General features: G+C 40.3%; 2 protein-coding genes across 2 annotated transcripts in view; one reads left to right on the plus strand and one right to left on the minus strand.

Moving 5' to 3' along the window:
• rad21 (RAD21 cohesin complex component) overlaps positions 1-12,262 on the plus strand; it is a 28,635-nt gene extending 16,373 nt beyond the window's left edge. Inside the window, exons 8-14 of the mRNA XM_003219448.4 lie at positions 1,809-1,931; positions 2,728-2,951; positions 3,895-4,039; positions 5,385-5,536; positions 6,820-6,969; positions 9,647-9,730; positions 10,487-12,262. Coding sequence (XP_003219496.1) covers positions 1,809-1,931; positions 2,728-2,951; positions 3,895-4,039; positions 5,385-5,536; positions 6,820-6,969; positions 9,647-9,730; positions 10,487-10,678 — 1,070 coding nt within the window. The 3' untranslated portion in view covers positions 10,679-12,262. The remainder of the gene's footprint in view (positions 1-1,808; positions 1,932-2,727; positions 2,952-3,894; positions 4,040-5,384; positions 5,537-6,819; positions 6,970-9,646; positions 9,731-10,486) is intronic.
• Positions 12,263-17,493: 5,231 nt separating this feature from the next.
• Positions 17,494-27,452, minus strand: utp23 (UTP23 small subunit processome component). Its single transcript, XM_003219462.4, has 3 exons — positions 27,168-27,452; positions 23,122-23,296; positions 17,494-20,241 (listed from the first exon to the last, which is right to left on the minus strand). Exons 1-3 carry the CDS (start codon positions 27,353-27,355, stop codon positions 19,846-19,848), a joined length of 759 nt encoding a protein of 252 aa, XP_003219510.1. The 5' UTR covers positions 27,356-27,452; the 3' UTR covers positions 17,494-19,845.

Raw genomic sequence — 27,452 nt, forward strand, 5'->3', positions numbered from 1 at the left:
GCAATACCAGACATTGGTCTAGGGTGGATCGACCTTCCCTGAATCCAGCTTGCTCCTCAGCAAGTATGCTTTCTTGTTCCAGCCAGTCCTGGAGTTTCCATTGAAGATGTCTTGCATATAACTTACTGACTGTATTGAGGAGGCTGATTGGTCCATAGTTTTCAGGGTCATCCTCCCCTCCCCCCCCTGTTTTTTTTTTTTTGTTTTTTTTTTGTAGATGGGGACAATGATTGCAAGCCCCCAGACCTTGGGGATTTGGACATAATTGTCAATGCATGTGAAAAGTGAGGCTAGCATAGGGGTCCAAAACTCCAGATTGTTCTTGATGCCTCTGCTGGAATAAGATCTTCTCCTGGGGCCTTTCTTGATCATATTTGGGCCACCAGTTCTTGATCTCTGTTGCTGTTACAGGAGGCCATAGTGGAAGGTTTTCTATGTCCAGGCTGGGGCGGTCTCTTCCAGCAGAGGTGTCCATATAAAGTTCCTGGGGATTTGCCTCCCAGATCCATGGGGGAATATGAGAGTCCACAATCAGTCGGTCCTATCTTTGGGCGTTTGATGTGATACCCCAGAAGGTGGCTGAGTCTTTGTCTTTGACAGCTTTGATTAGCTATGCCCAGTTGTTTTTCATGGCTTCCTTTTTTTGTGGGCAAGCATTTGCTTGTAGCATCTCTTTTGTTGGAGGTGGTCTTGCACAGCTGTTGGTATGGTAATAGATACCAAAAGCATTTTTACAACAACCAAGGATAATGCTTTAAACAATATTTTTGTTTTGACAATTAGGGTTGGCCATTGTGGTAATAATTGAGTTCAGGGATCAGATTTTCATTTGAAAGTATATTGATTGAATAAATCAAAATCAAAACACCAGAGTGATCCCTGAGTAACTTGTAAAAACTTATTTTAAGTTTTAATGATGGGCTGGAGAGATAAAGAATGTACTTTTCTAAGTTCTCAATTTCTTCCCTTCCCTACAAAAAAATGCTGATTAGCAGTGAGGTTTTCAGAACACACAAATTGAGTACATTTGGTTTAAACATTATATTGAAACACCTTCAGAGCCTTATTAATTAGAATATTTGGTAGGTAAAGAAAAGGACATATTTAAGTGATTTAAGTACAACTAGTTGAACATTTTATTTCATTAACGGATGGATGTGAGACTTTGTCAGTGCATGTATCCTGAAAAGAATAACTTGAAGTTCATGTTCTGTAGTGATTTCAGTATAACAATCTAGATACCATAGAAAAAATAGTTTCAGGAATATGTTCTGCAGAAATGTTTTTTTCCTCACATATTTCATGCTGGTTTTCTGAAGTTAATCATGGGTACCTATTTTGAAAATAAGTCCTACAGCTCTATTGCCTGATTCATTTGTGATCTTTTTAGATCTGTGTTTTCTCCCTTTCTTGTTTATCATGAGAACTTATATGCAACAAATGTCTGTAAATTTGAATTGTCAGTGTGGGGATAGTTTGAATATGAGAATTTGAAAATAAGTATAGTTATATGAACTTATATACATTTTCATTTGTGATTATATATATTAATACTACAATGTGCATAATTCATTTTTCTGGATAGGTTAGTACTTTGGTCACACTGACAAGGTATTTAGAAATATAGAGAACTTCCCATAGCCCAAAAGGACAAAGAAACTGGCCAAAGAGGACTGTGTGTGTTCAGTGGGCAGAAAATATTAGCTGACTCTTGTAGAACACCAGAAGGTGGAGAACGTCACTTGTATTTGCTATTTTGGCTGTTGCAATTCACTTGGAAACTTACTTTTTAACCCTTTCATTCTCAGTGGGTGGACCGGACAGCCCAGATTCAGTAGATCCAGTTGAACCACTGCCAACTATGACTGATCAGACAACACTGGTTCCAAATGAAGAAGAAGCATTTGCTTTAGAGCCTATTGATATAACTGGTAAGTAAGCAAACTTAATTCAACTTTTACTTGAAAGTATTTGTGCTAGAAAAGTCTTGAACTTACTCATTGTGTGAGAGCAACTCAACAAATTTTAATTTAATAGAATGTCTGTGATTCTCACAAATTCTGTAGGTTTTTCTTCATATTTAGCTGTTTGTATTCAAAACATTTCCAACTTACAAAAGTCTTAAAGCAAACCTATCATGGGTTTTCTTTGGCAAGATTTGTTCCCGGGGGTTTAATTTTGATTTCCTCTGAGGCTGAGAAAACATGATTTGCACAAGGTTACCCAGTGGATTTCCACAGCTGAGTGTTATTTTAGACTCTGGTCCAAACACTCAGACCACTGTGTTACACTGGCTACTTCAGTGACCGTAAAGAACTTTAGTATGGTTCACAGGGCTGGGTGTTTTCTTTAGTCATTTAGAGAACAATTATCTTCATTTGCTATGACTAGTATATGGTAAACTGTGGTCTTGTTACTGCCATGTCATAAACTTCAATAAGCCAGCTTGACTATCATGGAGTACATACAGCATTCAACCATGGCAGTTAATCACTCAAACCTTGGTTGTTTTAATTGAAGGTGTTTTTGCAATGTCTGGGTCCTGTTGTTATCCCCAAAAAGAGTACTGGATCAGTGCAATTTACATATGTGTCGATTCTCATTCAGTAATTGAACCATTGGGTCTTCAGACGTTGGAATCCTAAAACTGCTAATGCCGTAATTTCATTCTATTTATGACTACCTTTATTGTATCCAGGAGCTTTGACAGTTCTTTTTTCCAACTAGTTAAGGAAACAAAGGCAAAGAGAAAGAGGAAGTTGATTGTAGACAGCGTGAAGGAACTTGACAGCAAGACTATCAGAGCTCAACTCAGTGACTACTCTGATATTGTCACTACACTGGATTTGGCACCTCCTACCAAGAAGTTAATGATGTGGAAGGAAACTGGAGGTGTTGAAAAGCTTTTCTCTCTTCCTGCTCAGCCTCTGTGGAATAACAGACTTCTGAAGGTGAACTAAACATTACTTTAAAATGAGCAGCTGATTGAATAAATAGGAGATCCCTTCACCAGAAGTAGTCTGTGGGCATTTGCTAGCCTTAACAGTATATTAAGTAACAATGTTCAATTAAACACAGTTACAGAGCCTGGTCTAGTTTGAACTCAATATGCAACATTCTAGCATACATGCAGCAACATTTTTGAATTGACCTTGCAACTTCGTATTCATTGGTATTAGGTGAACAGACCCCTCATGAAAGTTTAAAAAAATCATTAATTAAAACTTGGGAAAAAAATCTCTGAAAACACCTCTCTAGAAAACCCTGGGAATTGTCATTAAAATCTCACTGGAGGACCTAGAAGTTTCTAGAAAGATGTCCTCTCTAGGAATCTGTGAAATCCTTAGCAAGACTCTGATAAACTGGTCAAATCTCCAGATTATTGTTCCTGGATATGCCATTGGAGGACTTAGGAATTCCTAGAGAGAATAGTTTTACTTAAATACATGAATAATCAGAATCCTAAAATGTGGAAAGTCAGCTGTACCTGCAGAGGCATGTCCTTGCACTCAGTTTACCCCTAAACAAGGATAAGAGATCCCTGCATGGGACCGAGATGGTATATATCAGTCCTTAAATTATTTTGTTGGGTGCCTTCAGGTCATTTCCAGTTCATTGCCAACCCTGGCCCCAGACTCATCACTTAATGCTCACTCAAACCACTGCACTTCGTAAATGCATTATAACAAAACAAAAGCCCATAGGAAATGAGTTCTCTTTTATCATGTCTTACTTTTGTGCTGAGCCCCTTTTTTAAAAAATAACTTATTTTAAACATTTTTGTACAGTGGTCTAGTGGTCTAATACTAAATAACGCAAGGTACTTTGAGCTGTTTTTTAAAAACATATGTATTGTGCATAACTTATTTTGCTATGTTTTTCCTTTTTTGTTAGCTTTTTACTCGCTGTCTTACACCTCTTGTACCAGAAGAGCTCAGAAAGAGGAGGAAAGGAGGAGAAGCTGATAATCTGGATGAGTTTCTTAAAGACTTTGAGAATCCAGAAGTACCCAGAGAGGAAAAGCAGCGCAGTGTTATTGGTTTGTGTTTCTTTAGTGTCTTACATTCTTGAATATGTGCTTATTTTCAACTGTTAAAAGACTTCAGTAACTATTTTAAAACTTGTGTGGTTTAATGCTCAAAACCTGTAGCTGCTTTGTGTTGCTCGATGCATTTTGCGTATAGGCTAAAAGCAGTTTTCTAGCAATGTAAAGGTATGTGTATCTCACCAACATGTGGTAATTGCAATATACAGTAGAGTCTCACTTATCCAACATAAACGGGCCGGCAGAACGTTGGATAAGCGAATATGTTGGATAATAAGGAGGGTTTAAGGAAAAGCCTATTGAATGTCAAATTACATTATGGTTTTACAAATTAAGCACCAAAACATCCTGTTTGAAATACAAAACCCCTGGAAGCTGGGAACACACTAATATACTGTAGATTAATCATCTCTAGAATCCCATATTGAGCAGAGCAATGGCAACACTGGGAAACAAAAATTTGCTAAATATTTGATATTGGTCAACTGTCTCCAGAATCTCACCTGGAGCTGGGTGGCTCTGTGTTGGGAGGAGGGCTTGGCTTGTGCCTTCCAGCCTGGCAGAACGGGGCTGGGCTGGAGAGCCTCTGAAGGGAGGAGGGGGTCTCTTGTGTTTCTAGGGTGCTATGCCTCTAATGATTCTTGCTTGGGTTAAAAGAGGAGGAGGAGGAGGAGGAAGACAGAAGTGCAAGTTGCTGCAAGGCTGACAGGGGTAAAAGAGGGAGAAGAGGGAGGAGGAGGAGGAAGAAGAGTGCATGGGGGAGAAAAAGGAAGGAGAGAGACAGGGGGGATCTGGAGCAAAATGTGTGTGTGTGTGCAGGAGGAAAGGGGGGTCCTCCGCCCACCCACCCAGGTAAGGAGATTACAGAAGGCAGCCAGCTGCTTTGGCTTCTCTCTCTCCCCATTCTTTCCTTCCAATCACGAGCCATTGATTTGGAAACAAGGCCGGTTTGGAGACACGAGGCTCTGTCTGCACCAAGAGAAAGAGGGAGGAAGAGCCATGCGTTTCCTTTTTTCCCCCTCCTCCCTCCCTCCCTCGCATATAAATGGCCCCCCATGGGATGATTCACCCCCCCTTCCCTCCCTTCCCTTCGGAGATGCGCTTTCCTCCTTCCAGTTTTTTCGAAAGGGAAAGAGCCACAGCTCTCACCTTGGATTGAGTGAAGGATGCAATGTTTCCAATTGGCCACTAGATGGCGTCGGATAATACGGAGTGTCGGATAAGCGGAAGTCGGATAAGTGAGACTCTACTGTAGTTATAAAGATGGCAAATAAAGAGGCATATAGATTCTTAGCAAGTTTGAATAAGCCTTTACTCATTGAACTTTTTTGTGTTATAGATGAAACCATCTTGGAAGAGCCAAGTCTCCTTCAGGAGTCCATAATGGAAAGCAGCAGATCCAACTTAGATGAATCTGTCATGCCGCCACCTCCCCCTCAAACAGGCGTAAAACGAAAGGCTGCACAAGTGGAACCAGAACCTGTCCTGCCTGTGAGCAAAAGAACAAAGTCTTGATGTGTTTTTGTCAAACAAATTTGTGGCATAATTACTTTGTGTTTTGAGTTCCTGTTATTTAAAGATTAAAACATAAAGAAAGTACTTATTCAAAACTCTGGGTCCTAAAGGCTTCTGGCAAAAGTAACACTTACATTAGGATAGCAGGATGAGTTAAAACTTGGGCAGTATAATTCGTCTGCTTTCCAGTGCTACCTTTGAAGTATGATGTAGGTAAAGTGTTGCTTGTTTTTATAGCACCATCAGCGTGTTTTGTGCTTTTACTAGTTAAACAACCAAAAACAGTGGGCCCTGCCAAGAACGTACAGTCTAAAATACAGGGTGGGGCATAAAGATATCTATTATTATTATTATTATTGTTGTTGTTGTTGTTGTTGTTGTTGTTGTTGTTGTTATTATTATATTTCAAGGGGGCACTGTGTGGGCTATAGTGATGATAGAGAGATGTGGTAGGTTTAATTTGATAAGTTGTTACAGATTTCTAATCTTTGGGCAACTGGATCCACACTGGGAAAAAATCCCTGGCAGACCTAGTGCCATTAGAACGCCAGAAAATGTGGAAGTAGTAAGAGCATCCACTCAACAATCACATGCCATGGTAATAGGGATATCAAGTTGGAGTTTGAGAAGGCTTTTGCATGCAGATTTACAACTGCATCTTTCCAAAATGATTTGTCTGATATGATTTTTAAAACTTGTTAAAACAAAACTTTTTATGTACTTTTCAAAAATACGTACATATAAAAAGTATATAGATAGTTTTACCCCACCCTGTAAGTTTCATAAACTGGAATGTTACCTATTACTCGGAAGATGAGTGGCTGGTTTCAAACATCCAATCTCTCCTCCACCCAACAACCTTTTAGATTTCAGCTCTGGAATCTCATTCTCCAGTGCCTATACAATAGCAGCATATGTCATCTTGTCTTAACAATTTCGGTATTGCAGCAGTATACAGAGCTATTTCACAGATATGAATTGTTTACCACTGGTTCTGTCTCTCCTATGCTTGGTAGTAATTCAAGCTATCTTTCTGCAAAGTATTCTATCTTGATAATATACTAGTAGGGAAGAGATAACAAAAAACAAACTACAAACAACAAACTCCTTTAGAAAAGTATTTTTCCGTTGGGAGACACGTTATCAAACTTCTGTGCAAGTTTGTATAAGGTTTTTGAAAAAGAAAGTTTTTAATTAAAATATTATCAAATGTGCTATTGTTTGCCTAAATCCAGGTGTTAACATCTCTGTGTCCTCAGGCTCAACCATTGCAACAGATTGAAATGCCACCAGGAGAATTGCCTCCAGAAGAGCCTCAAAACATCTGTCAGCTTATCCCTGAATTGGAGCTTTTGCCTGAAAAGGAGAAGGAGAAGGAAAAAGAAAAGGAGGAGGAAGAAGAGGAAGAAGTAAGCACTGAGACTCTTTTATTCAATTTCCTACTTGCCAGTCAAACATACTGTATAATGAAGAGTGCATTTTATGATTAAACATGTAGAAACAGAACCTAGATTCACTTTAATCTTTTCAGTAATGTGTCTTCAGATGCATAAAATGTTCCAACTTGAAAAATTGTGAATTCAGTTGACGGTATCGTGAGTGCTCTGATGAGATCTCTTTGCTGGGGTTGAGTGAGTTTAAGGTTGCTTTTACAGATGCTTTGTTTGATTCCTTCAGATCTGTTGTGATTTCTGCTTCTGAGAAAGGGCCAGATTATTTCCTTCATTCTTTCATGGTTCTCAATTCTCCAAATGCTTGCTTTTAGTGAATGATAGAACAGGAGTTATGCCTATTGGTTTGTAGTTGCCAGGGCAGAAAAATCCAGAAGCTTCTCATTTGCCGGCTACTAAATATAGAACAGAAGCTAAAGCCAGCCATTTGTTTTATGAAAGTAAGATGAGTAAAGAAAATCTTACTTAGACTATTATCCTGTAAATGTGTGCTTGGGATTACTTCATTTATTTTTATTTCAGGGAACTTCATTCAAAAATAAGGCCTCCCTACAGACACATATTGGATAAAAAAAAACATATAAAGAGCTTTGTAAAAGTAAAACCTGTCTATTTGTAATGTTTGCTGGTTTTACTATAATAAATGGTGGAATTGTTTTTTAAATGTTATGTTTATATCATAATGTATTGCGTTGTTTTGAGAGCATCGTTTTATACTGTTAGCTGTTTTTAGTCCCTATATTGGGAAAAAGAAAGTAAAAAAGTAGTCCCAACCTTCTTTTCCCACAGTGATAAGCTAGACCGTGCATGGACAAACTTTTTAGAAAGGTCCCTGCAGGTGGAGCTGGGGAGGCGGAGTGGAGGGGCTGAGGCTTTGTGGGGGTCAAGTAAGTGCAAGGGAAAAAGAGAGAGCATGAGGCAGAAGAGAAAGGAGGAAGAGAGTGCGAGGCAGAAGGGAAGAAGGGAAAGCGCAAGACAGAAGAGAATGGAGGAAGATAGAGTGAGTGTGAGGCAGGAGGGGAGGGAGAGGGGGAAGAGGATGGAGGCATGTTCTGCAAAGGCAGTGGCAGCACTTTCTCCCTCCCTGGCACCCCTTCCTTTCCCTCTGTCAGCTGCTCTGCTACCTGCCTTCCCTTGCTGTTGCCCACAATGGGCTGTTCCTCCGGGCCTAACCTAATGGGCTCCTGCATCCTCCTACCAAGAGGAGAGTGTGACACATGGCTGGCTCCAGGGACCGGGGCCAGAAAAACAACCCTAAGGAGATGCATCTGACCTACGGGCCTGGGTTTGCCTATGCCTGAGCTAGACTTTCACAAAGAAGAACAGAGTGTAGCAGCATGGTAGATAACTTGCACAATATGCTGTGTAAGAGATTTGTCATTGCAATATTAATAGCTGTATTGGACTTTTTTCCTAATGAATCTTAACATATATATCACTCTTTGCATGACTGAAGCACACAGATTGCACTTTTTGTTCTTTGAAAATACACCAAGAACACACATATCAAGGGAACTGATTTACTTTCTAAAAAAAAACTATGAAAAATAATAAGGCAAATATATTAAGAACATAAAACAATTTGGTCAAATAGGGCAGAATGTTCAGATTTGGTGTTCTTAAAAATATTGTTACTGTGCATTTTATATTAATTCATCCATTCTACTCTTCAGTACAGTTTCTTTTATTGTTTTAGTTGTGGTAAAAAAGTTATAAACTGTTCTGAAACAAATGGGTCCCAAGCTTTGTTTAAAATAAAATGTGGAAGCCTTTTTGAACCTGTAAATTCAAGATCGTTCTCCTTATGCTAGATGTTTTAAAATGTTGGGGCAGTTTCATTTTATGCCTACAAGAAAAACGGTCACAGTTTTAGGGATATATTCATCCTCATAGCATGTCACATTCTTATAGAAAAGTGCAAGCACTCTTTTGTGAGGGAAACATAGATTCCAGTATTTTTTAACCATATGGGCACTGATTTCTGTATATTTTGAGGTCTGTGCTGTATGTTTTTTAGTATTTGCTTGAAAGACTAGGCTTGTATTTGAAAGCTGTGTTTAAAGTGTTATTTCAATACAATAAGAAAGATCTGTGCTAAAACCTTCAAAAATTATTGGTGACAATTCAAAAAACCAGATGTAAAGATGGTCAGGAGTGCTTTGATGACTGCTACCTAAGGTATCACTATTGGTTAGCAGAACTGAGTCTATTTCTCCCTGAACTAGACATGTCATTTGTATGCTATCCAGCTGGGATGTCAATATAAAATCTCCATCTGCCCCCTTTCCTATTTATACTTGCCGTTATGATACATAACACATTTGCAAAATGCTTCAGTGGTCTTCTTAATAATCCTGAACCACTTTTAAAATAGTTTCTTGGCTGTGGGAATTGAGAGTGAGAATGTGACTTGCCTAAGGATGCACAGATGAAACCTTAATTGTGATGGGCCCATGAATCCCAGGGTTTGTTCAGGTTCCTACATACATTTCTACTGTCTGTGTTCACCAAGTCCTTGGCACATGATAATGGGGAGCCCTGTGTGAAGTGATTATGTAGCATTTAAATTGAATCAGCCTTCTCTGTATTTTGCCTGGGGTGGTCTGAACCTTTTCTGAAATGTGACTGGTTGCAGGAGGAAGATGGTACAGGGGGTGACCAGGATCAAGAAGAAAGGCGATGGAACAAGAGAACTCAACAGATGCTTCATGGTCTTCAGGTATGCAATGGTATTTGGTATTACAAGAAAATAATGTGTAAATTTTGGTAGATGCTGTAAGCAGAGGATCAGGACAACTCCTCACTCATTTGGTTCTCTTGTACTAACTGTTCCTAAAAATTATACAGCCCCTGATTTATGAAAACTACTTATTCCACATTTGTAAATGGAGGCATTGAATGGATTATGTGACATTGTAGAATATGGCATTCTGAAACTATTACATGGCAGTGTAGATCCATCTCACCAAAGTGCTTTAGGCTATATATTTTATAGGGAGGACTTGACAGAACCACCTCAATAGTCCGCCTTAGAAAACCTTGTGATAGTCATATGATTGCCATAGGTCAGCAGTTAGTTGACTTGAAGGCACATGGACAGACACACAGATTTGTATGTTTTATGTGATACTGGAAATAAGTTAGTAATTTATTTCGTCCAGGTTTGTTTTTGTTCTTTCTTAATCACTTCTCGGCTTCTGAGCTAATTATGGACTCATTGATCCTTCTTGGTTAGTGTAACATCCCACCAAAGTCTTTGGCATTGACAACCATACAGTGCATTGAGAGAAGCAGCAAAACATTTGCTGCAGTTTCAAAGACTCAAAATTACATCCTCGGCCTTTTCAGGTGTCTTAGAATGGCAGGAGTTCTTGCTAGTGTTTGACCAGTAACCTTATTTGTGGTTCGCTTTTACAAGTAAAGATTCAGAATAACCTTAGAAATGATGGCATCTAATTGTTTCCTGTGTTTTCAGAGAGCGCTTGCCAAGACGGGAGCAGAATCCATCAGTTTGCTTGAGTTATGTAGGAACACAAACCGCAAGCAAGCAGCAGCAAAATTCTACAGTTTCTTGGTACTTAAAAAACAACAAGCTATTGAGCTGACGCAGGAGGAACCATACAGTGACATCATTGCCACTCCTGGTCCAAGATTCCATATTATTTGAATGTTCAGCTTTCTGTATAGGTGGCATTGTTAGTGCTTATGCGTTGTCCCATGTGTAGGGCCCACAAAAGAATAAAACTAGAACTCATTGTTTGTACAGTCATTGACTTTTGTCTTTTGAGGTTTTTTCTATTACATTTTACCACTTCTACGTTTCTAGCAATGTCTGCACTGGTTGACTTGAGTTCCAGCTGCAGTGATAAGAGAAAGTAACTCAAGGATCTTATAAAGAGTGTTTTTAAAACAATTCAGAACAGATGTGTGCAATATTGGTGCATGTAACTAGGATTTATAAATTGTTTTACAATTATTTGCTCAATAAACTACAATCCTACTTTATTCGACTTGAGAAGATCCAAAATGGCCAATCTATTTTTTCTCATTACAGTTTTTGCCAAACTTATGCATTCTCTCTCTCTCTCTCTCCCTCCCTCCCTCCCTGCCTCCCTGAAGGTAGTGAATTGTTAGTATGAAATGTCTTTCAGTGTTTTCATCTTCCTGCTTCTCATGGTGCTCCTGGAGCTGCCAATATGAATGTTAGTGCCTGGCAGGAGTCCTTGCTGTGCCATGGTATCTCTAGAATAGGATTTAAGCAGCTCTGGGAATAAATTTAAATGCCTTTGGAAAAATACTGTCCTTATCCAAACTTCTTTAAATGCAAAAGACAAAACGTTGGTATTTAATATTGCATTCCTTCTAACTGTGGTCCATTTCCATTGGCATGTAGTTGTAAGGATTGGACAGTTTTGTTAGGGCACCAATAGACTTCCTCCCTTAAATTAAAACTTATTGAGCATTTATGATTTTTTTAAGCTTTCTAGAAATGTCATACTTTCAGATTACAAGCAATTTCACTTTTTTAAAAAAAATCTGGTAGCTAGATTGGTCTGTTGTATTTCTAAAAACAAAAAATAAATAGAGGGACACCACGGGCCTGAAAGGAGACACGCTACAGATGTATATTTAGAGGAAAGTAAAATTGCATTTATTGAGCGTAATCTTGTTGTGTAATAATAGATCTCCAGAGAGTTTTACAACTTTTGTAACAGTGTATTTTCCAATAATGCACACTCATGGAACACTGAATAGCTTTTCAAAGGGCCTGCAATTTGGTTTTACTATTTTTAAAGAATAAAAGCTTTATTATCATGACCAGGCCACACCAGAAATCATGTGAATATGTTGATGCTAGGTATGTCAACATTTTAGAGTAAAATAACTAAAGGTTCTGATTTTAAATGTTGGCACTTTTGTGAAATTATTCTCTTCTGGGATTGAGATTTCAGTGTATGCCCAAGTGTAAAATTATGTGAATGTTTTAAAATTTGCAACATGTTTTAATAATTCTTGAGAAAGTTAATTGTATAAAATAGTTACTGCAGCTTTATTTTTGACATGATGTGCCTGTATAACCATAATTTCCCCCTTTGTACAAAGACATTGTAGATAACTTGAATGTTTAATTATAGAGATCATTAGTTTCTTGTTAAAGTTTTAGTCTGTTCTTGTTACTTTTCAAGGTTAATATTCTTGAAAATAGTTGCTGTTATGTATAACTTTTCTAATAAAAGTTGTGTTACAAGCAGTTACATTGTGAAGTCACTACATTATTGTTTCCCAAATCAAAACTCAGCAGGCCAGTTGGACTAGATAACACCCTGCACCCATGACTTGGGAGTTGTATCCCTCCCTTTCTCTTCCTTCCTACCTACCTACCTATGTGAAGTACAGCCTGCTTCCTTCAGATCACCAGTTAGCGGGATGTTGTTTCTAAACTTTTTCGACTGACTTCTGAGAATGGTTTCTTTGGAAGTGAAATATTTCAGGGTAGGTAAGAAACTAAGCAGATCACTGAATAACTTGGCAAACTAGCTATCACTGTGAATTACTGTTTTCATTGAGGGAAAGTCACAGCTGGTTCGCCACCTTGGGCTCAAGTTTGAGAGACCAGGGCCACTTAACCCTTTTTAACTCGACACTTTGTCCGAGAAATATATATGTGATCCCAGATATATAAAATACATATCAAACCGTTAGTGATAATAAATCATATATTTATTTTAAACAAATTGTACATTTATTTAAAAACATTTTTTTAGCAATCTGCACAAAGAATTCAAAGGGAAATAAATTCTCATGGCCAGTGACTTCATGGGCAGATACATTAGCACCAAGTTTGAGGCATTAAGGAAAGGAATGTGAAGGACAAGTGGGACACCTGAGTCAGGAGGCAAAATGGGTGAAAGGAAGAATCCAGTCCAGAATCTGCCTCGCACAAAAGAGCCTGCAGAATGGACAGCAGGGAAAGAGACCCCAACCCTGGACTCCCAAGATGGGAAGGGAAGGAAATGTCTCGAAATGAGACATTCTTCCCTCCAGATTTCCAAGAGAGACTCCTCAGATTCTCTAGATTGAAAGAAAAGGGAAGGCTAGTTTCCCAAGATGAAAAGGAAAAGAAACATGCCCAGACTCCCAAGACAGGAAGGAAAGGGGGAAAAACTCATGCTTTCAAGATGGGAAGGAAAGACCCAGACACACAGGTGGAAGGAGTGTTTTCTCTCCCACAGGCCTCAGCAAAGCCCTCCCTTCCTTATTCTCCTCCCTTTTCTCTGTAAGACAAGCAGAGGCCACAAGGTTCCAGGGAGAAACGGTCCAGCTCAAGAAGAGGACGCTTTACTCCCTCCTCCCTCCTTTGCCTCACTGTTGGCCTCACCCTCTCTGAAATTTTTTGCAACCCCAATATAAAGCTATAACAACCCCAAATGAGATCGCAACCCACCCTTTAAGAAGTTTTATGATAGATGACTTAACATGTAACGGTATTTGGCTAAGCACAGGTGAAAAAATGAACATGGGAGTCACTTCATCTTGTACTATTGGAAAAGTCAGCTGGAGATCCCAGAGGAATACCTGCATCTTCCACAACAAATACAATTGAGACTATAGCTCAACCCCTGGTGCACATAGCTTTTCCCAATTATTATTGGGTTGAAATGCCACTGTATGTGGCCTACCAATGAAAAGTAAATTTATGGGTGAGTTATTATTTCCCCTTTGTGCCTTTTGTCTGAAGTGCTCATATTAATGTAAAACTATTTGTATTAATGTCAAGCCACACTACACTTTTTCCCTTTCAGCACTTTCCCTTTGCAATATTTAGCATGAGGCCATCTTCAGTATTCAGGCAAGGCAGGAGTATGAATAGGGAAGAAAATTGTGCTGGAAGAATGCTAGTTATGTACTTGGGGCTCCCAATCAAAGGATTAATCTGGCCTATTTTTAGTTTGCAGCCTGCCATTCCAGTTAGGGAATTCTGCAATCTAATGAATTATTGGAGGTAACAGAGATGCTCCTATATGACCCTTGCCTATGTACTTTGCAAGATTCCAAATAAAATTTAAAAGTGGACAAGTTAAGGAACGTTTTGGTCAAATGGGTCCAAAATGTTGGTTATAATATATAGTTAGAGCAATGGGGAAAATGTGGGCCAATTAATTAAAATATATACTGTGATACAATGTAAAGAAACCCCTTATAAAAGGATGTATAAAAGTGGTACTTGACTCCAGCAAGATTGTACATAATGTATAAAGGGGTGAAATTTTTATGCTAGAAATGTGGAACATAGTAAGATACATTTTATATGGGATGGACGTGTGATAAAACTAAGAAATATTGGAAGCTGGTACAGATGTTAATGCAAGATATGAATACACTTCAGAACTGAACTATTTTTTATCAGTATTTTCATAATTAGCAAATTAATGGCATTAATTTCAAACTTTTATTATGATTCTGGCAATGAGGTGATTGTGTGGTCAAAAAATACCAATCTTCCAACCAAAGAGTTCTGGGTTTTGAAGATCTTTGAAATTGCAGAACTAGATAAATTGTCTATTCTAACTGGACTTTTTTTAAAAAAAATACTGAGAACTTTCTTTTGTAATGAAGAAAGACAATACTTTGGAAAACTGCATTTTATTGCCTGTTTAAAGGTAGTTATGTAGTTAGACTTTGTGATACCTCTACTTTTATGCCTTTGGTTTGGACTTTGGAGGGTAGAAAGTTTATTTATTTAGGTATTACAGTGTTCCCTCACTTATTGCTGGGGTTAGGTTCCAGGACCACTTGCAATAAGTAAAAATCCGTGAAGTATGGATGCTATATTTATTTTAATATTTATACATTATTTTAGTAGTTATACACTATTTTAAGTCTTTATCGACCAATCGTGTGTTGATAAATTGCCTCCTTCTCCCATTGCCGCTTGGGCTCCTTTTCTCTCCCTTTGGCTTCTCCTTCCTTCCTTCCTTGGGCTGTAAATTGTAATTTTTTATGATTTGTAATAGTCTTTTAGAGTTTATTGAAAAACCGTGAAACAGCGAATCCACGAAAAGTGAACCGAAAAGTAGTGAGGGAACACTGTACCTTTATATACTACTTTTCTCACCTCTGGGGGACTCAAAGCGATTCACAAAATAATCAATGGTAAAATTCAATGCTTCACATATATAAACATCAAAGATCATACCAACAACATGACAATAGAATAAAAACTGTTAAAAATATAAGACTGTGACAGAAATCACAGACACAACATAAAACATTTAGGCCTTGCAACAATCCCAGGTGTCTCCAAATTTGTCATTTGCTAAATGCCTGCTTGAATAACCAGGTCTTGAGTTGTTTCCTAAACACTAGGAGAGAGGGGGCCAAACTGATCTCACTGGGGAGGGAGTTCTACATTTGAGGGGTCACCACCGAGAAGGCTCTGTCTTTCCCCATCAATCGCACCTGCGACGGGATTGAGAGCAAGACCTCCCCAGTTGATCTTAATGCTCTAACTGACCCATAAAGGGAGATGTTTTTGGATAGGTAAGCTGGACCAGAACTGTTTAGGGATTTAAAGGCCAAAGCCAGCTCTTTTACCTTCTTTTAACCTTTACCTTCATTTTCTCTCTGAATGAGTGAGTGTGGATAAATTAGTAATTGTTTTTCTATTTTTATAGTGGTTATAGTGTAGTTTTTGTTTAGTAGGCTTCAAAATATAATAAAGCTATATGTAAAAAAAAAAACCCAGCTTTTGCTCAAACGATAACGGTTAGTTAAACAGTGATTAAGGCCCCATTCCACACTGATCCTGTATCCCAGGATCTGATCCCAGATTATCTGCTTATCCCAAATTATCTGGCAGTGGAGACTCATATAATCCAGTTTAAAGCAGTGTAGAAGGAGCCTAAGTGCACAATTTGCTCTGCTGAATTAGAGCTATCACCTGTTTTTACAGTTCCCAGGTACATCACCAAGGTAAAACTGCAGAGAAATAAAATCAAAATTTTTATTTATTTTAAAATGTTGGCTGAACTAAAAGAAGGATTTAAAAAACAACAAATGTACTTTTCAATCTAGAAAATGTTTTTTTTTAAGAGAAACGTTAAAAGCTGTTTAAGAAGGCAAGTTATATAATCTTGATGGCTGACTGAGCTTGAAGAGAATTGGGAAATCTTGGGGCCTCTAGGCGTGAAATTACAGCATCTGTTAGGAGCAATCCCCATTTGCAGACCGCCTGCTCTCTCTTGTGTGAACTGAAGCATGATACGGATGTGGCTGTCACTCATCGTCCACTTATATATGTAATTACAGAGGGTGTCTGGCTCGACTGGCAACTGCACTAAAAGCAAATGCAGAAATCTGAAATGCAGACAAGTAGCATTTAAAAAGGGAAACGAGACCACTGATGAATGTTGAGTTCTATTATTTCAGTCTGAATTAATGTCTGACCTAAATAAACAGTGAGCAATATCAATTTCATACACACTTCAATACTGACTTTCTCTGGGTTGAAAAATAGAGCTTTGCTCCTGCCAGTATTTTTTAAGCACAGAGTTTAAAATCCTGTCAATGAAGGAAAGGTATTCCTTTAGCAATTTGCAACAGTAACACAGAGGTGGCAAAAACATGAGCCGCCTCCATTCCCCCACCCATTTTATTATTTTAAATTCAGAAGGGCATTTTGTCCTGCTGAAAGCAAATCTCAAAAGTGCAGTTGTCTGAGGGCATCAAGAAAGAAAACAAAATGCTCCAGGGTGGGGCAGGAGGTATCCATATTGTATGGAAAACAGGAGTGTCTTTTATTATTCAGATTTAACTTTTATGGATTATTAAAACTGTACCCTTCTTGGCTTCATATTTCTACTGAATCTGATTTTCTTATCTACTCAAGAAGATTGTTGGAAGTGCTACAGTAGAGTCTCACTTATCCAACATAAACGGGCCAGCAGAACGTTGGATAAGCGAATATGTTGGATAATAAGGAGAGATTAAGGAGAAGCCTATTGAACATCAAATTAGGTTGATTTTACAAATTAAGCACCAAAACATCATGTTATACAACAAATCTGGCAGAAAAGTAGTTCAATACGCAGTAATAATATGTAGTAATTACTGTATTTATGAATTTCGCACCAAAATATGATATATTGAAAACATTGACTACAAAAATGCGTTGGATAATCCACAACGTTGGATAAGCGAGTGTTGGATAAGTGAGACTCTACTGTACTTAAAGTAGTGGCCCATGGATTGGTGCTGGTCTACAAGCCATTATGCTCTTCGAGAACAGAAAAGAAAAATGTTGCCAACAGGTACAACTATGATATCGATTCCAGGTGATAGATGAAGGCATTGCATGACATTTCTTCTAAAAATAACAAAATGCAGGGCTTTGAGATGCACTTCACACCAAAACGCTATGTAGCCATACAGAATACAGCCCTATATGTTTATTTCACTTGACAAAAGAACTGGGATACCACATTGCACCATACCTATTTTTTTTTTAATATTGGGAATGTTATGGGGTATCAAGATCCTCAAAAATAGCATTGCAACAGCACACAGCCTGCAGGCCACACTTTCACCATCTGACATAAGGCTTCCTCCTGTGACTATTGCTTCCCCAAGTTAATGATTGTCGTTTGTCAACTATCCCACAAAGTCAATCTGGTCAGGAACAGATGAAAAACTTCTTCCCCATGCACTGCTGCACACAATGAACACTGTTTCAACAGAGCAATTAAGCACAATAAATTGGGTCACACAGCTGCACTATGAAGTTTTACAGGAGTCAGATGATGGTGGGGGCTTGCCCGATACAGAGATGGGCTAAAATTACAAAGTCCATGGACGTAGGGTTTTGAACCAGTCTGTGGTTCTTTTGAACAATATACTGAAGGAAACATTTGTAAATACATGAGTCATTACAAGTTATGAGCATGTGTGAGCACACACAAATTCTAGGATCATTCACATTTTGTCATACATCAGATTCTTTATAACCAAGCCTGTTTAGATTACTACCATCAAGTGTACAGCAACCATTGTTACAGAAATAAATAAATGTACACAAGAGCTATAGCGACATGACTTAAGAACCCAAAATTAGTAGCCCTTAATGATATAAAGTTGGGATTTCTTGTTATTCAAACCAGTCCTTCACGGATTTCTAAAGTCTTGGTATTTCTTGAGTAGCAAAATGATTTATGTAACTTTTACATTTAATTAATTGCTGTATCCCACTTTCTTTCACACAGAACAGTCTATATGCATTTTATACTTAGTTCCCACTGTCTCTGTTTAAGCCTAAAACAAAATGCTACAGATGCAATTCAATATATTTAGTGGAGAGTATTTCTAATTTAACTAAAGTATCATTATTCCGGGGCAGACTGACTGGACTGAACTCCAAGTTGCTGACCGGCATAACCCTAACCCTAACCCTAACCCTAAACCTCCCCACACTCCCTAGAGATCTACACTCTCCAGCCTTCTCTATTTATTCTATACTTTTGTTCTAGTACTGCATCTTCCAGTGTTCTGCATTAATACTATGCATTGTGTCCTATCTTTAGGGAACCGATTAATCACTTTTTTTCCAGAGTGATCAGAATGATATAGACAAATATTGAACAATTACCACTCAAGAATATGCAAAGCAAACTAGAATGTGTATAGATAGGATTGATAAAGGATTTCTATTTAAGGGATAATCTATTTCTGATCCTGTAATCATATAAATTGGCTATGGAATGAAACTGTAATTAATGTAGAATTTGTTTGATCAGGGGTGGGAAATGTGGAGGCCTAGCCAGGGACTTTGGTATCCCATCTCTGATGTCTTCCCCAAAAAGCATTCTTCACCCAGGTGTTGCCATGGAATACTCCAGCATCAGTGGATTTACTTACCTTCCTGCTGCCAAACTTTGAGGAAGGCTTTTCTGTATGGAAGCTATTTGGTGCAACTAAACAACAGGGGTGAAAATGGAGCTGACCATCCCATATTTGGCAATTTGTGATCTTCAGTGGCAGAAATAACCATGTCTCAGAGAACCTTGTGAAAACAAGTCATAGACATGCCAATATATATAGATCAAACCAATTAAACCTATATTTAGGCCATCCGTACTTGTAAGTCAACCGAATGTGAGAGTTCAAATATAATATAAATAGGCATGGGTAAATCACTACTAAATATTTGTTAAGTCCTGGTTAAACATAGAAATAGGAGAGAACCAATGATGGGTTTGATTTCCTCTTTAAAAGGAATAATGACTAGAACATGGATATACATTTTTTTAAAAAACAATTGAACACAGGAATCTAGTTTCTGGGTATATAATAAGTCTAAATTAATCTACAAACAACCACATTTGGGGGAGGGGGCAGCAAAAGGGAACACTTTTACAGAAGAAACCCCAATTTGAAAGAAATATTGATCTTTTTAAACTATTGCTTTATCAATTTGATATTTTAACTAAGAGATAATGAACATATTGACCTCACAATTTGCCCATCAGTATTTAATTGTGTGAAATGCCATCTGATTGGTGAATTTGTTTGATTCCAGCCCAACTTTCCCAGTTTTGCAATTTCAAATACAAGTTTATGAAAGAGCTATTCTTATACAGTTCTACAAAATGAGTTGAAAAAAGTAATGCAGGAAAGAGGATATTTTAATTCACTATAAAATTACTGCACCGAATTATAGAACTAGTTGGTTTTTTTAAAATAAAGGGAATACAAATATTTATTTTAATATTATAGTAGCAGAACATATTGTCATTTTTCAAAGTTCAAATAATATCCAGGTCCAATCATTTTCCAAACTTTTTATGCTTCAGCATTCTGTGATCCTGGCTGCACAATCCCTGCTGTTGTTTCCGGTTTCCTTTTGTTGCGCTTCCTATTCACTTTTTTCTTTGTTGTTGTAGGCTGTGTTGCCTCTTGGCCTTTCTTTTTCTTCTTCTTCAGGCAACTAAGAGGATTAGGACCAGCAATCCTTTTTCTTTTCCTTTTTTTGGCTTCCAAGGGTTTCACTAGGCCCTGTTCTTCTTTCAGACGTGAAATGCTCTCTTTCTGATGCTCTGGAATAAGTTTATTGGTCTGCATGGCTTGCACAGAGGCTAAAGATGCGGCAGAAGGTTTGTCCAGAACTATAGTGTTCTGAATTATGAACAGAAGAGGAATCCCAGCTCTTTTCTTTATTTTTGTTGCCAGAGTCTGATCCTATCAAATATTTAAAGACACAAAACAACAGAAGCTCAGACACTCCAGGTTTCATATACACAGACGCTTCACCCACAGAAGTACAGACCCGACCACCGGTGAGAGCAACGAGTGCTGTAATTTCCCTGAACTGTGCTCCACTTGGCCCTCCCTCCCACTGCCAAGCATCAACCTGGAGAAGTTGGTGCAGCAGAGCCGTTTTACCATGCAGTGACCTCGCTACTAGATATCCATTGCCTGAAGTAACTTCAAGTCACTGATCCCTTATAGGACGACAGTACTGGGGAATTTTATCACCCAGCCCTCCTTTGACCATCACTTAGTACAGAAACAGGGCTTGGCTTGGGCCCGCTGACTTCTCTGTTGTCACTCAACTTTCAACTCTGTTTCTCCTGGGATTTAGTGGATACTTCTGTTTTGTTTTGTTTTGAGATTTTATTTTATTTTTTTAATTTATTTTGTGGAGACCTCTCTTAATTTTCTCTCTGGCTCATGTTTATCACTGATGACTGATCTTAGTAAAATATACTATTTAATTATCGAGTCTCCACAATAATTGTAATAGGTTTTAAATGTTTTTAAAGCTTAATATTTATTTAATATTTGTTTGTGTTTGTGTGTCTCATGTGATTGTAAAGGCATTGAATGTTTGCCTATGTATGTAAATGCTGTAATCTGCACTGAGTCCCCTAGGGGAGAAGGGTGGAATATAAATAAAGTGTATTATTATTATTAGAGTGCAATATAAACCTTCCTTAGCTTCCAAAATGCCAGTGTCCTAGTCTTGGAGGGAGAGAAGAAGATGCAGTTTCTGATGGATTAAGTCTCCTTTTGCACTACCATATAATCCAGATTATCAAATCAGATAATCCACACTAAAAGGTCTTAGTCCCCTCTCACATTGCTTGAATGTAAGGAACTTGGTTTTACTTGTAAAGTGACATGTACATGTAATGATGCTATATAAATAAATAAATGATTATAATACAAGGGTGTTTATTCTTGTAAAAAAAAACCGTCACTTGAAAGGAAAGCCTTATGTCCCCCATCCCCCGTTGCTTCTTACAGGAGGAATACAATCCTAGGCTTATTTTTTTTAATGAGTAAACCCAAGCCCCCTTGAACTCCATAAAGCCTTTTTCTGAGGTTGAGCGGTAAACTCAATTTTAGTACTGTCTTATATGACTGGAACTGCACTGTGCAGTGGTTCTCAATGTGTGAGTCCCCAGATGTTTTGGCCTTCAACTCCCAAAAATCCTAATAGCTGGCAAACTGGCTAGGATTTCTGGAAGTTGTAGGCCAAAACACCTGAGGACCCACAGGTTGAGCACCACTGGTGTTATGGTTGAGCCTTCTGGCTCCGATACTAGGAGACGAGGTCGTAAGACTCCTCGAGAGTCAGACTCTCTTGAGGAGCGCGAAAGGAAACGACTCCGGGACTTATTTGCAGAACCAACAGACGAAGACTCCTTTGAGGGTTTTACCGAGGGAATGGAGGAAGAGATGGTTAGCTCTGAGGAGGATGACATGGAATGGACTCGTGTGAGGGAGGATTTGGGTGCCGCCGGCAATGATAGCATGGGAGGCGACTGGCGGGTTGCAGGATCGGACCCGTGGACGGGCTGGAGGGATGGAACGGGATCCACAGCTGGGGATGCTGTGGGGCGTAGTCAAAGGTGTTTTAGCTCTGATGAGGATGATGATGATGAGGCACCTGGAATTAGGATAGCAGCTGACAGCGATGAGGAGTTGTGAACTGGCATAAAATGGGGTCTAGAATCAATGGCTAATTGCGTTGGGCAAGGTAATCTGGACGAACGCTTGGGCTCTTGTTGGGGAACTTCCTGAAGACGGGTGTGATTCGTTTGCTGAATACGTAAGTTACCAAGGACACTGGGCATAGACGGCGGGAGGAACTGTGTGGGCTTTTTCTGTGCAACCTGTGTTTAATCTTGATAGCTTGGACCTCCGTCGTCTTTTTGACGGACATTAATTGCCTACTCTGGATTGACACTGGACTGACTGACTGACTACGACCTCGGACTATCCCTTCTATGGCTATCGGTGGATCTTGTGAACTAAAGACGTCTGTACCTGGCTTTCGACCCTGGACCGGATTGGGACCCTGCTGACCGTTGCTACCCTAATTGATGTGCCTGGACCCGGATTTCGCTCGTTGCACGGAGGAGTAACAACCTTAGTTACTCAATTGTAGCTTTTGAGTAGCAGAGAGGAATCTGCTGCCAGTTATTTGTGTTACATTGAATCTTTGTTTATCAACTTTTGTTTGTTTAAATTGCCAGGCTGAAGTAAGCATTTTTGATTTAACCCGGATTAAACTCCTGTTTAATCCGGTTTATCTTTTGAACCGTTTTTAGTACCAGCGGAGTCTTTTTGTATCTTTTCACATTGAAGGCAAGTGTTTGCCTAGTCCTTTGTTTCTTACGGGCATTTTTTCAGTTCTGTAACTTTAATAAACTGTGTTGAACTTTATTTGGTGGCGTTCTGTCTGTGACAACTGGTCTATGGCAACATCTGTATAAAGTCCCCCTTAACATTGCTTTTGAAGAGTGTTCAGAAAAATCTGTATGAAGAACTGTAGCTAAATAAATATACTGTTACAGCAGGCATGGGCAAACTTTAGCCCTCCAGGTGTTTTGGACTTCAACTCCCACAATTCCTAACAGCCAGTAGACTGTTAGGAATTGTGGGAGTTGAAGTCCAAAACACCCGGAGGGCCAAAGTTTGCCCATACCTGCTGTAACAACACTGCCATGGGGAATGCTGAACACGCCAATTTAAAAGTAATTTGTCAGTAACTAGTTCCAAGTCATGAGGGAAATTTGGTATTTTTTCAATGGTAGTTTAAGTGAATATTACCTGTGTGGCAGTGAAATAATGATGTGGGTTGTCACCTTCGGTCATGGACAGCAGGCAGGTGGAGCCGCTCACTGGGCTTTTGAAGTGAGAACAATGCCGGACCTGGAATCTCTGTGCGATCAGTTTCGCACCATACAACTCCTTTCCTAGGGATTCCAGTTCTTTGAGGACACATCTAAAGGGAGAATGAGATAAGAATGGTAACAACAAAGAGAACTTCAATTAATTGTATTACTTCAAGACTATTACCATATTACAACATGGAAAACAGAGCTAAGCCTTGAAGACAGCAGGCATCCTGCAGCAGCTCCTTTGGAGTTGTGCTCATTTATTTACACAACTGAGAATTCATAGGAATCTAAGGCCCCTTCTACACTGCCATATAAAGTCTGGGTTAACCACCTTGAACTGGAGTATATGGCAGTATAGACTCATATAATCCAGCCAAAGCAGATGTGGATTTTCTGCTTTGATCATCTAGATTATATGGCAGCGTGGAAGGGGCTTCATATAATCCAGTTCAAAGCAGATAATATGGATTTTCTGCTTTGATTATCTGGATTGTATGGCAATGTAGAAGGGGCCTAAAGTAGCTTGTCACCCTCTCCTTTCTTTCTGCTACTAAATAAAAGCCTCTCTGTTTATGCAGGCCATTGAGGCCCCTTCTACACTGCAATATAATCCAGATTATCCAAACAGATCATTCACATTATCTGCTTTGAGCTGGATTATATGAAGCCCCTTCCACACAGCCATATAAGCCCTGAATATCAAGGCAGATAATCCACAATATCTGCTTTGAACTGGGTTATCTGAATCCCCACTGCCATGTAACCCAGTTCAATGTAGGATTTTATACAGCAAGTTTCTATTCTATCCCAGATCAATGTGGGATTAACCGCAAGGTTCTATTCTATCCCCCATACTTTTTTAACATCTACATGAAACCGCTGGGGGAGGTCATCTGGAGTTTTGGAGTTCGGTGTCATCTTTACACAGATGACACTCAACTCTACTACTCTTTTCCACCAAATTCCAAGGAAGCCTCTCGGATCCTGGACCAGTGCCTGGTTGCTTTGATGGGCTGCATGAGGGCTAACAAGCTGAAGCTTAATCTTGACAAGACAGAGCTCCTCCAGGTCAATCGCTCGGCAGATAGGGGTATAGGTTGACAATGAGTGCTCAATGGGGGTTACACTCCCCCTGAGGACACAGGTCTGCAGTCTCAGCGCTGACGCTTGATGCTCAGATGTCGGTGGTGGCCGGGAGGGCCTTTGCACAATTAAAGTCTGTGTGCCAGTTGCGACCATATCTTGAGAAGTCTGACTCGACTATGGTGGTCCATGCTTTACTTATCTCCAGTTTGGACTACTGTAACACACTCTAAGTGGGGCTGCCTTTGAAGATGGACCGGAAACTCCAATAAGTGCAAAGGTCGACGGCCAGGTTGTTATTTGGAGCAAATTATCTGTTATCTGTTTAAACAGCTCCACTGGCTGTCGATAAAGTTTCCGGTCTCAATTCAAGGTGCAGGTTAGCACCTATAAAGCTCTAAATGGTTTGGCACCTGTCTATCTTCGCGACCACATCTTCCCCTATGAACCTGCACGATCTCTAAGATTGTCTGGAGAGGCTCTCCTCTTGCTCCCACCCCCGTCACAAGTGCAGTTGGTGGGGACGAGTGAGAGGGCCTTCTTGGTGGTGGCCCCCTGGTTCTGAAATTCTCTCCCCAGGGAGATTAGACTGGCACCCACCCTGTCCATCTTCCATAAAGATATAAAAATGTGGCCTTTGACTAGGCAGTTCCTCAGATAATTTTGGTTGAAGCTATGGCCTAAAGTCTAGTCCTTGCACTTTATTACTGCTCCCTACCCAGAGATATAGTTGTCTATCCATGTTGTTCAACATCTACATGAAGCCACTGGGAGAGATCATCCGGAGTTTCGGGGTCCGGTGTCATCTGTACGCAGATGATGTCCAGCTCTGTCACTCCTTCCCACCTGTCACTAAGGAGGCTGTTCAGGTCCTGAACCGGTGTCTGGCCGCTGTGTCGGACTGGATGAGGGCCAACAAATTGAAACTGAATCCAGGCAAGACAGAGGTCCTTCTGGTCAGTCGTAGGGCCGAACAGGGAATAGGGTAACAGCCTGTGTTGGACGGGATCACACTCCCCCTGAAGACACAGGTTCACAGTCTGGGGGTTCTCCTGGACTCATCGCTGAGCCTGGAACCCCAGGTCTCAGCGGTGGCCAGGGGAGCCTTCGCACAACTAAGACTTGTGCGCCAGCTGCGCCCGTTCCTTGGAAGGTCTGACTTGGCCACGGTGGTCCACGCTCTGGTTACAGCTCGTTTGGACTACTGCAACGCCCTCTACGTGGGGTTGCCTTTGAAGACAGCCCGGAAGCTCCAACTAGTACAACGGGCGGCAGCCAGATTAATAACTGGGGCAGCTTACAGGGAGCGTACCACCCCCTTGTTAAGCCAGCTCCACTGTCTGCCGATATGCTACCGAGCCCAATTCAAAGTGCTGGTCTTGACCTATAAAGCCCTAAACGGTTCTGGCCCAATCTACTTGTCCGAACGTATCTCCTCCTATGAGCCAAGAAGATCCCTAAGGTCATCTGGTGAGGCCCTGCTCTCGGTCCCGCCGGCCTCACAGGCACGGCTGGTGGGGACGAGAGACAGGGCCTTCTCAGTGGTGGCTCCCCGGCTGTGGAACACCCTCCCCAGAGAAATACGACACGCCCCAACCCTTCTGAGTTTTAGAAAAGCCCTGAAAACATGGCTATGTGCCCAGGCTTTCGAAGATTAAATGGTAAAGACGACCCCGGACTGATTTACGGCTACAGCAAGAGGATTATGGAGGAATGGATTTTAATCATATGTTTTATATTTTTATATTGTTTTAATTGTTTTATTGGATTTTCATTGCTGTTTTAATTATGTGTAGGCGTTGAATTGTTGCCAATTTGTACGCCGCCCTGAGTCCCTTCGGGTGAGATGGGCGGGATATAAATGTTGTAAATAATAAATAAATAAATAATAAATATCTCATACTGCCTTCCATTCTTAATCTGGTTTCTGCACTTCATCCATCAGCCATGTCCTTGCAACTAGTCCACCCGCCCCTCGGAAACTGTTTACTACTCAGACCATTGGTGGTTTGTTTGATGGTGTTTTATACTGTGTTATGTTGTGTGTTGTTTTATATTGGTCTATTATGATATTGTTTTATGAATTTTGTTGTGTTATGTTTTAACTATGTTAATTGGGCTTGTCCCCATGTAAGCGGCCCCGAGTCCCTTCAGGATGTAATGTGTTAAAGCGCTAAGCTGCTGAACTTGCAGACCGAAAGGTTGCAGGTTCGAATTCGGGGAGTGGAGTGAGCGCCTACTGTTAGCTCCAGCTTCTGCCAACCTAGCAGTTCGAAAACTTGCAAATGTGAGTAGATCAATAGGTACCACTCCGGCGGGAAGGTAACGGCGCTCCATGCAGTCATGCCGGCCACATTACCTTGGAGGTGTCTACAGACAATGCCGGCTCTTCAGCTTAGAAATGGAGATGAGCACCAACCCCGAGTCGGACACAACTGGACTTAACGTCAGGGGAAACCTTTACCTTTAAAGGGCCTGAGTCTACACTGCCATATAATCCAGTTCAAAGCAGATACTCTGGATTTTTATGGCAGTGTAGAATGGGCCTGAATCTGCTGCACATGAGGTTGCCAGAAGGGGCTCCTGTACAATTAATAGGACTTTCACGTTATTTCAGAAGCATTTGGAATTCCAGAACAGAGATGCTTGCTCAAGGCTGAGTGAAATAAAAAAATGACACTTCTGTGTAGCCTATCAGTTGTCAGGGGCGGAGCTCCCCTGCCCAATCAGGGGCCGTGCGCGCGGAGGGGCTCGCGCGCAGCACAAACGGTCGATTCGACTGCCTGGCGCCCACCAATAGGAGCGGCAGCTTTCTGAGAAGTTGCTGCGCGCGCCCGGGGCCACGTGACGCCCGCCCCCCTCTCCTTTTTTTTTTTTTTCAACGCGACTCACCGCGTGGTGCAGAGTTGCGTCGCGCCGCCCAAGTATCCCGGCAACTGCTCTCGGATCTGGATCTTGTTACGCAGCGCCGCCTGGCAGAAGGTCCCGTCCAGCAAGACTTGGAAGGGCTCGCGGAAGCCGAAGTTGTACTTGTAGAAACCCATGTTCCTCTTGGCGTGCTTCTGCCGCGTGATCTTCATGGCGGAGGCCGGGAAGGGACCATAGAGAGGCGGAAAGACAGCCGCCCCTCACTCACTCGCTCCTTTCCGGAAGTAGGACTGTTGCGCCGGAAGCAGC

This window comes from Anolis carolinensis, chromosome 4, assembly GCF_035594765.1.
Source record: "Anolis carolinensis isolate JA03-04 chromosome 4, rAnoCar3.1.pri, whole genome shotgun sequence".
NCBI lineage: Eukaryota > Metazoa > Chordata > Lepidosauria > Squamata > Dactyloidae > Anolis > Anolis carolinensis.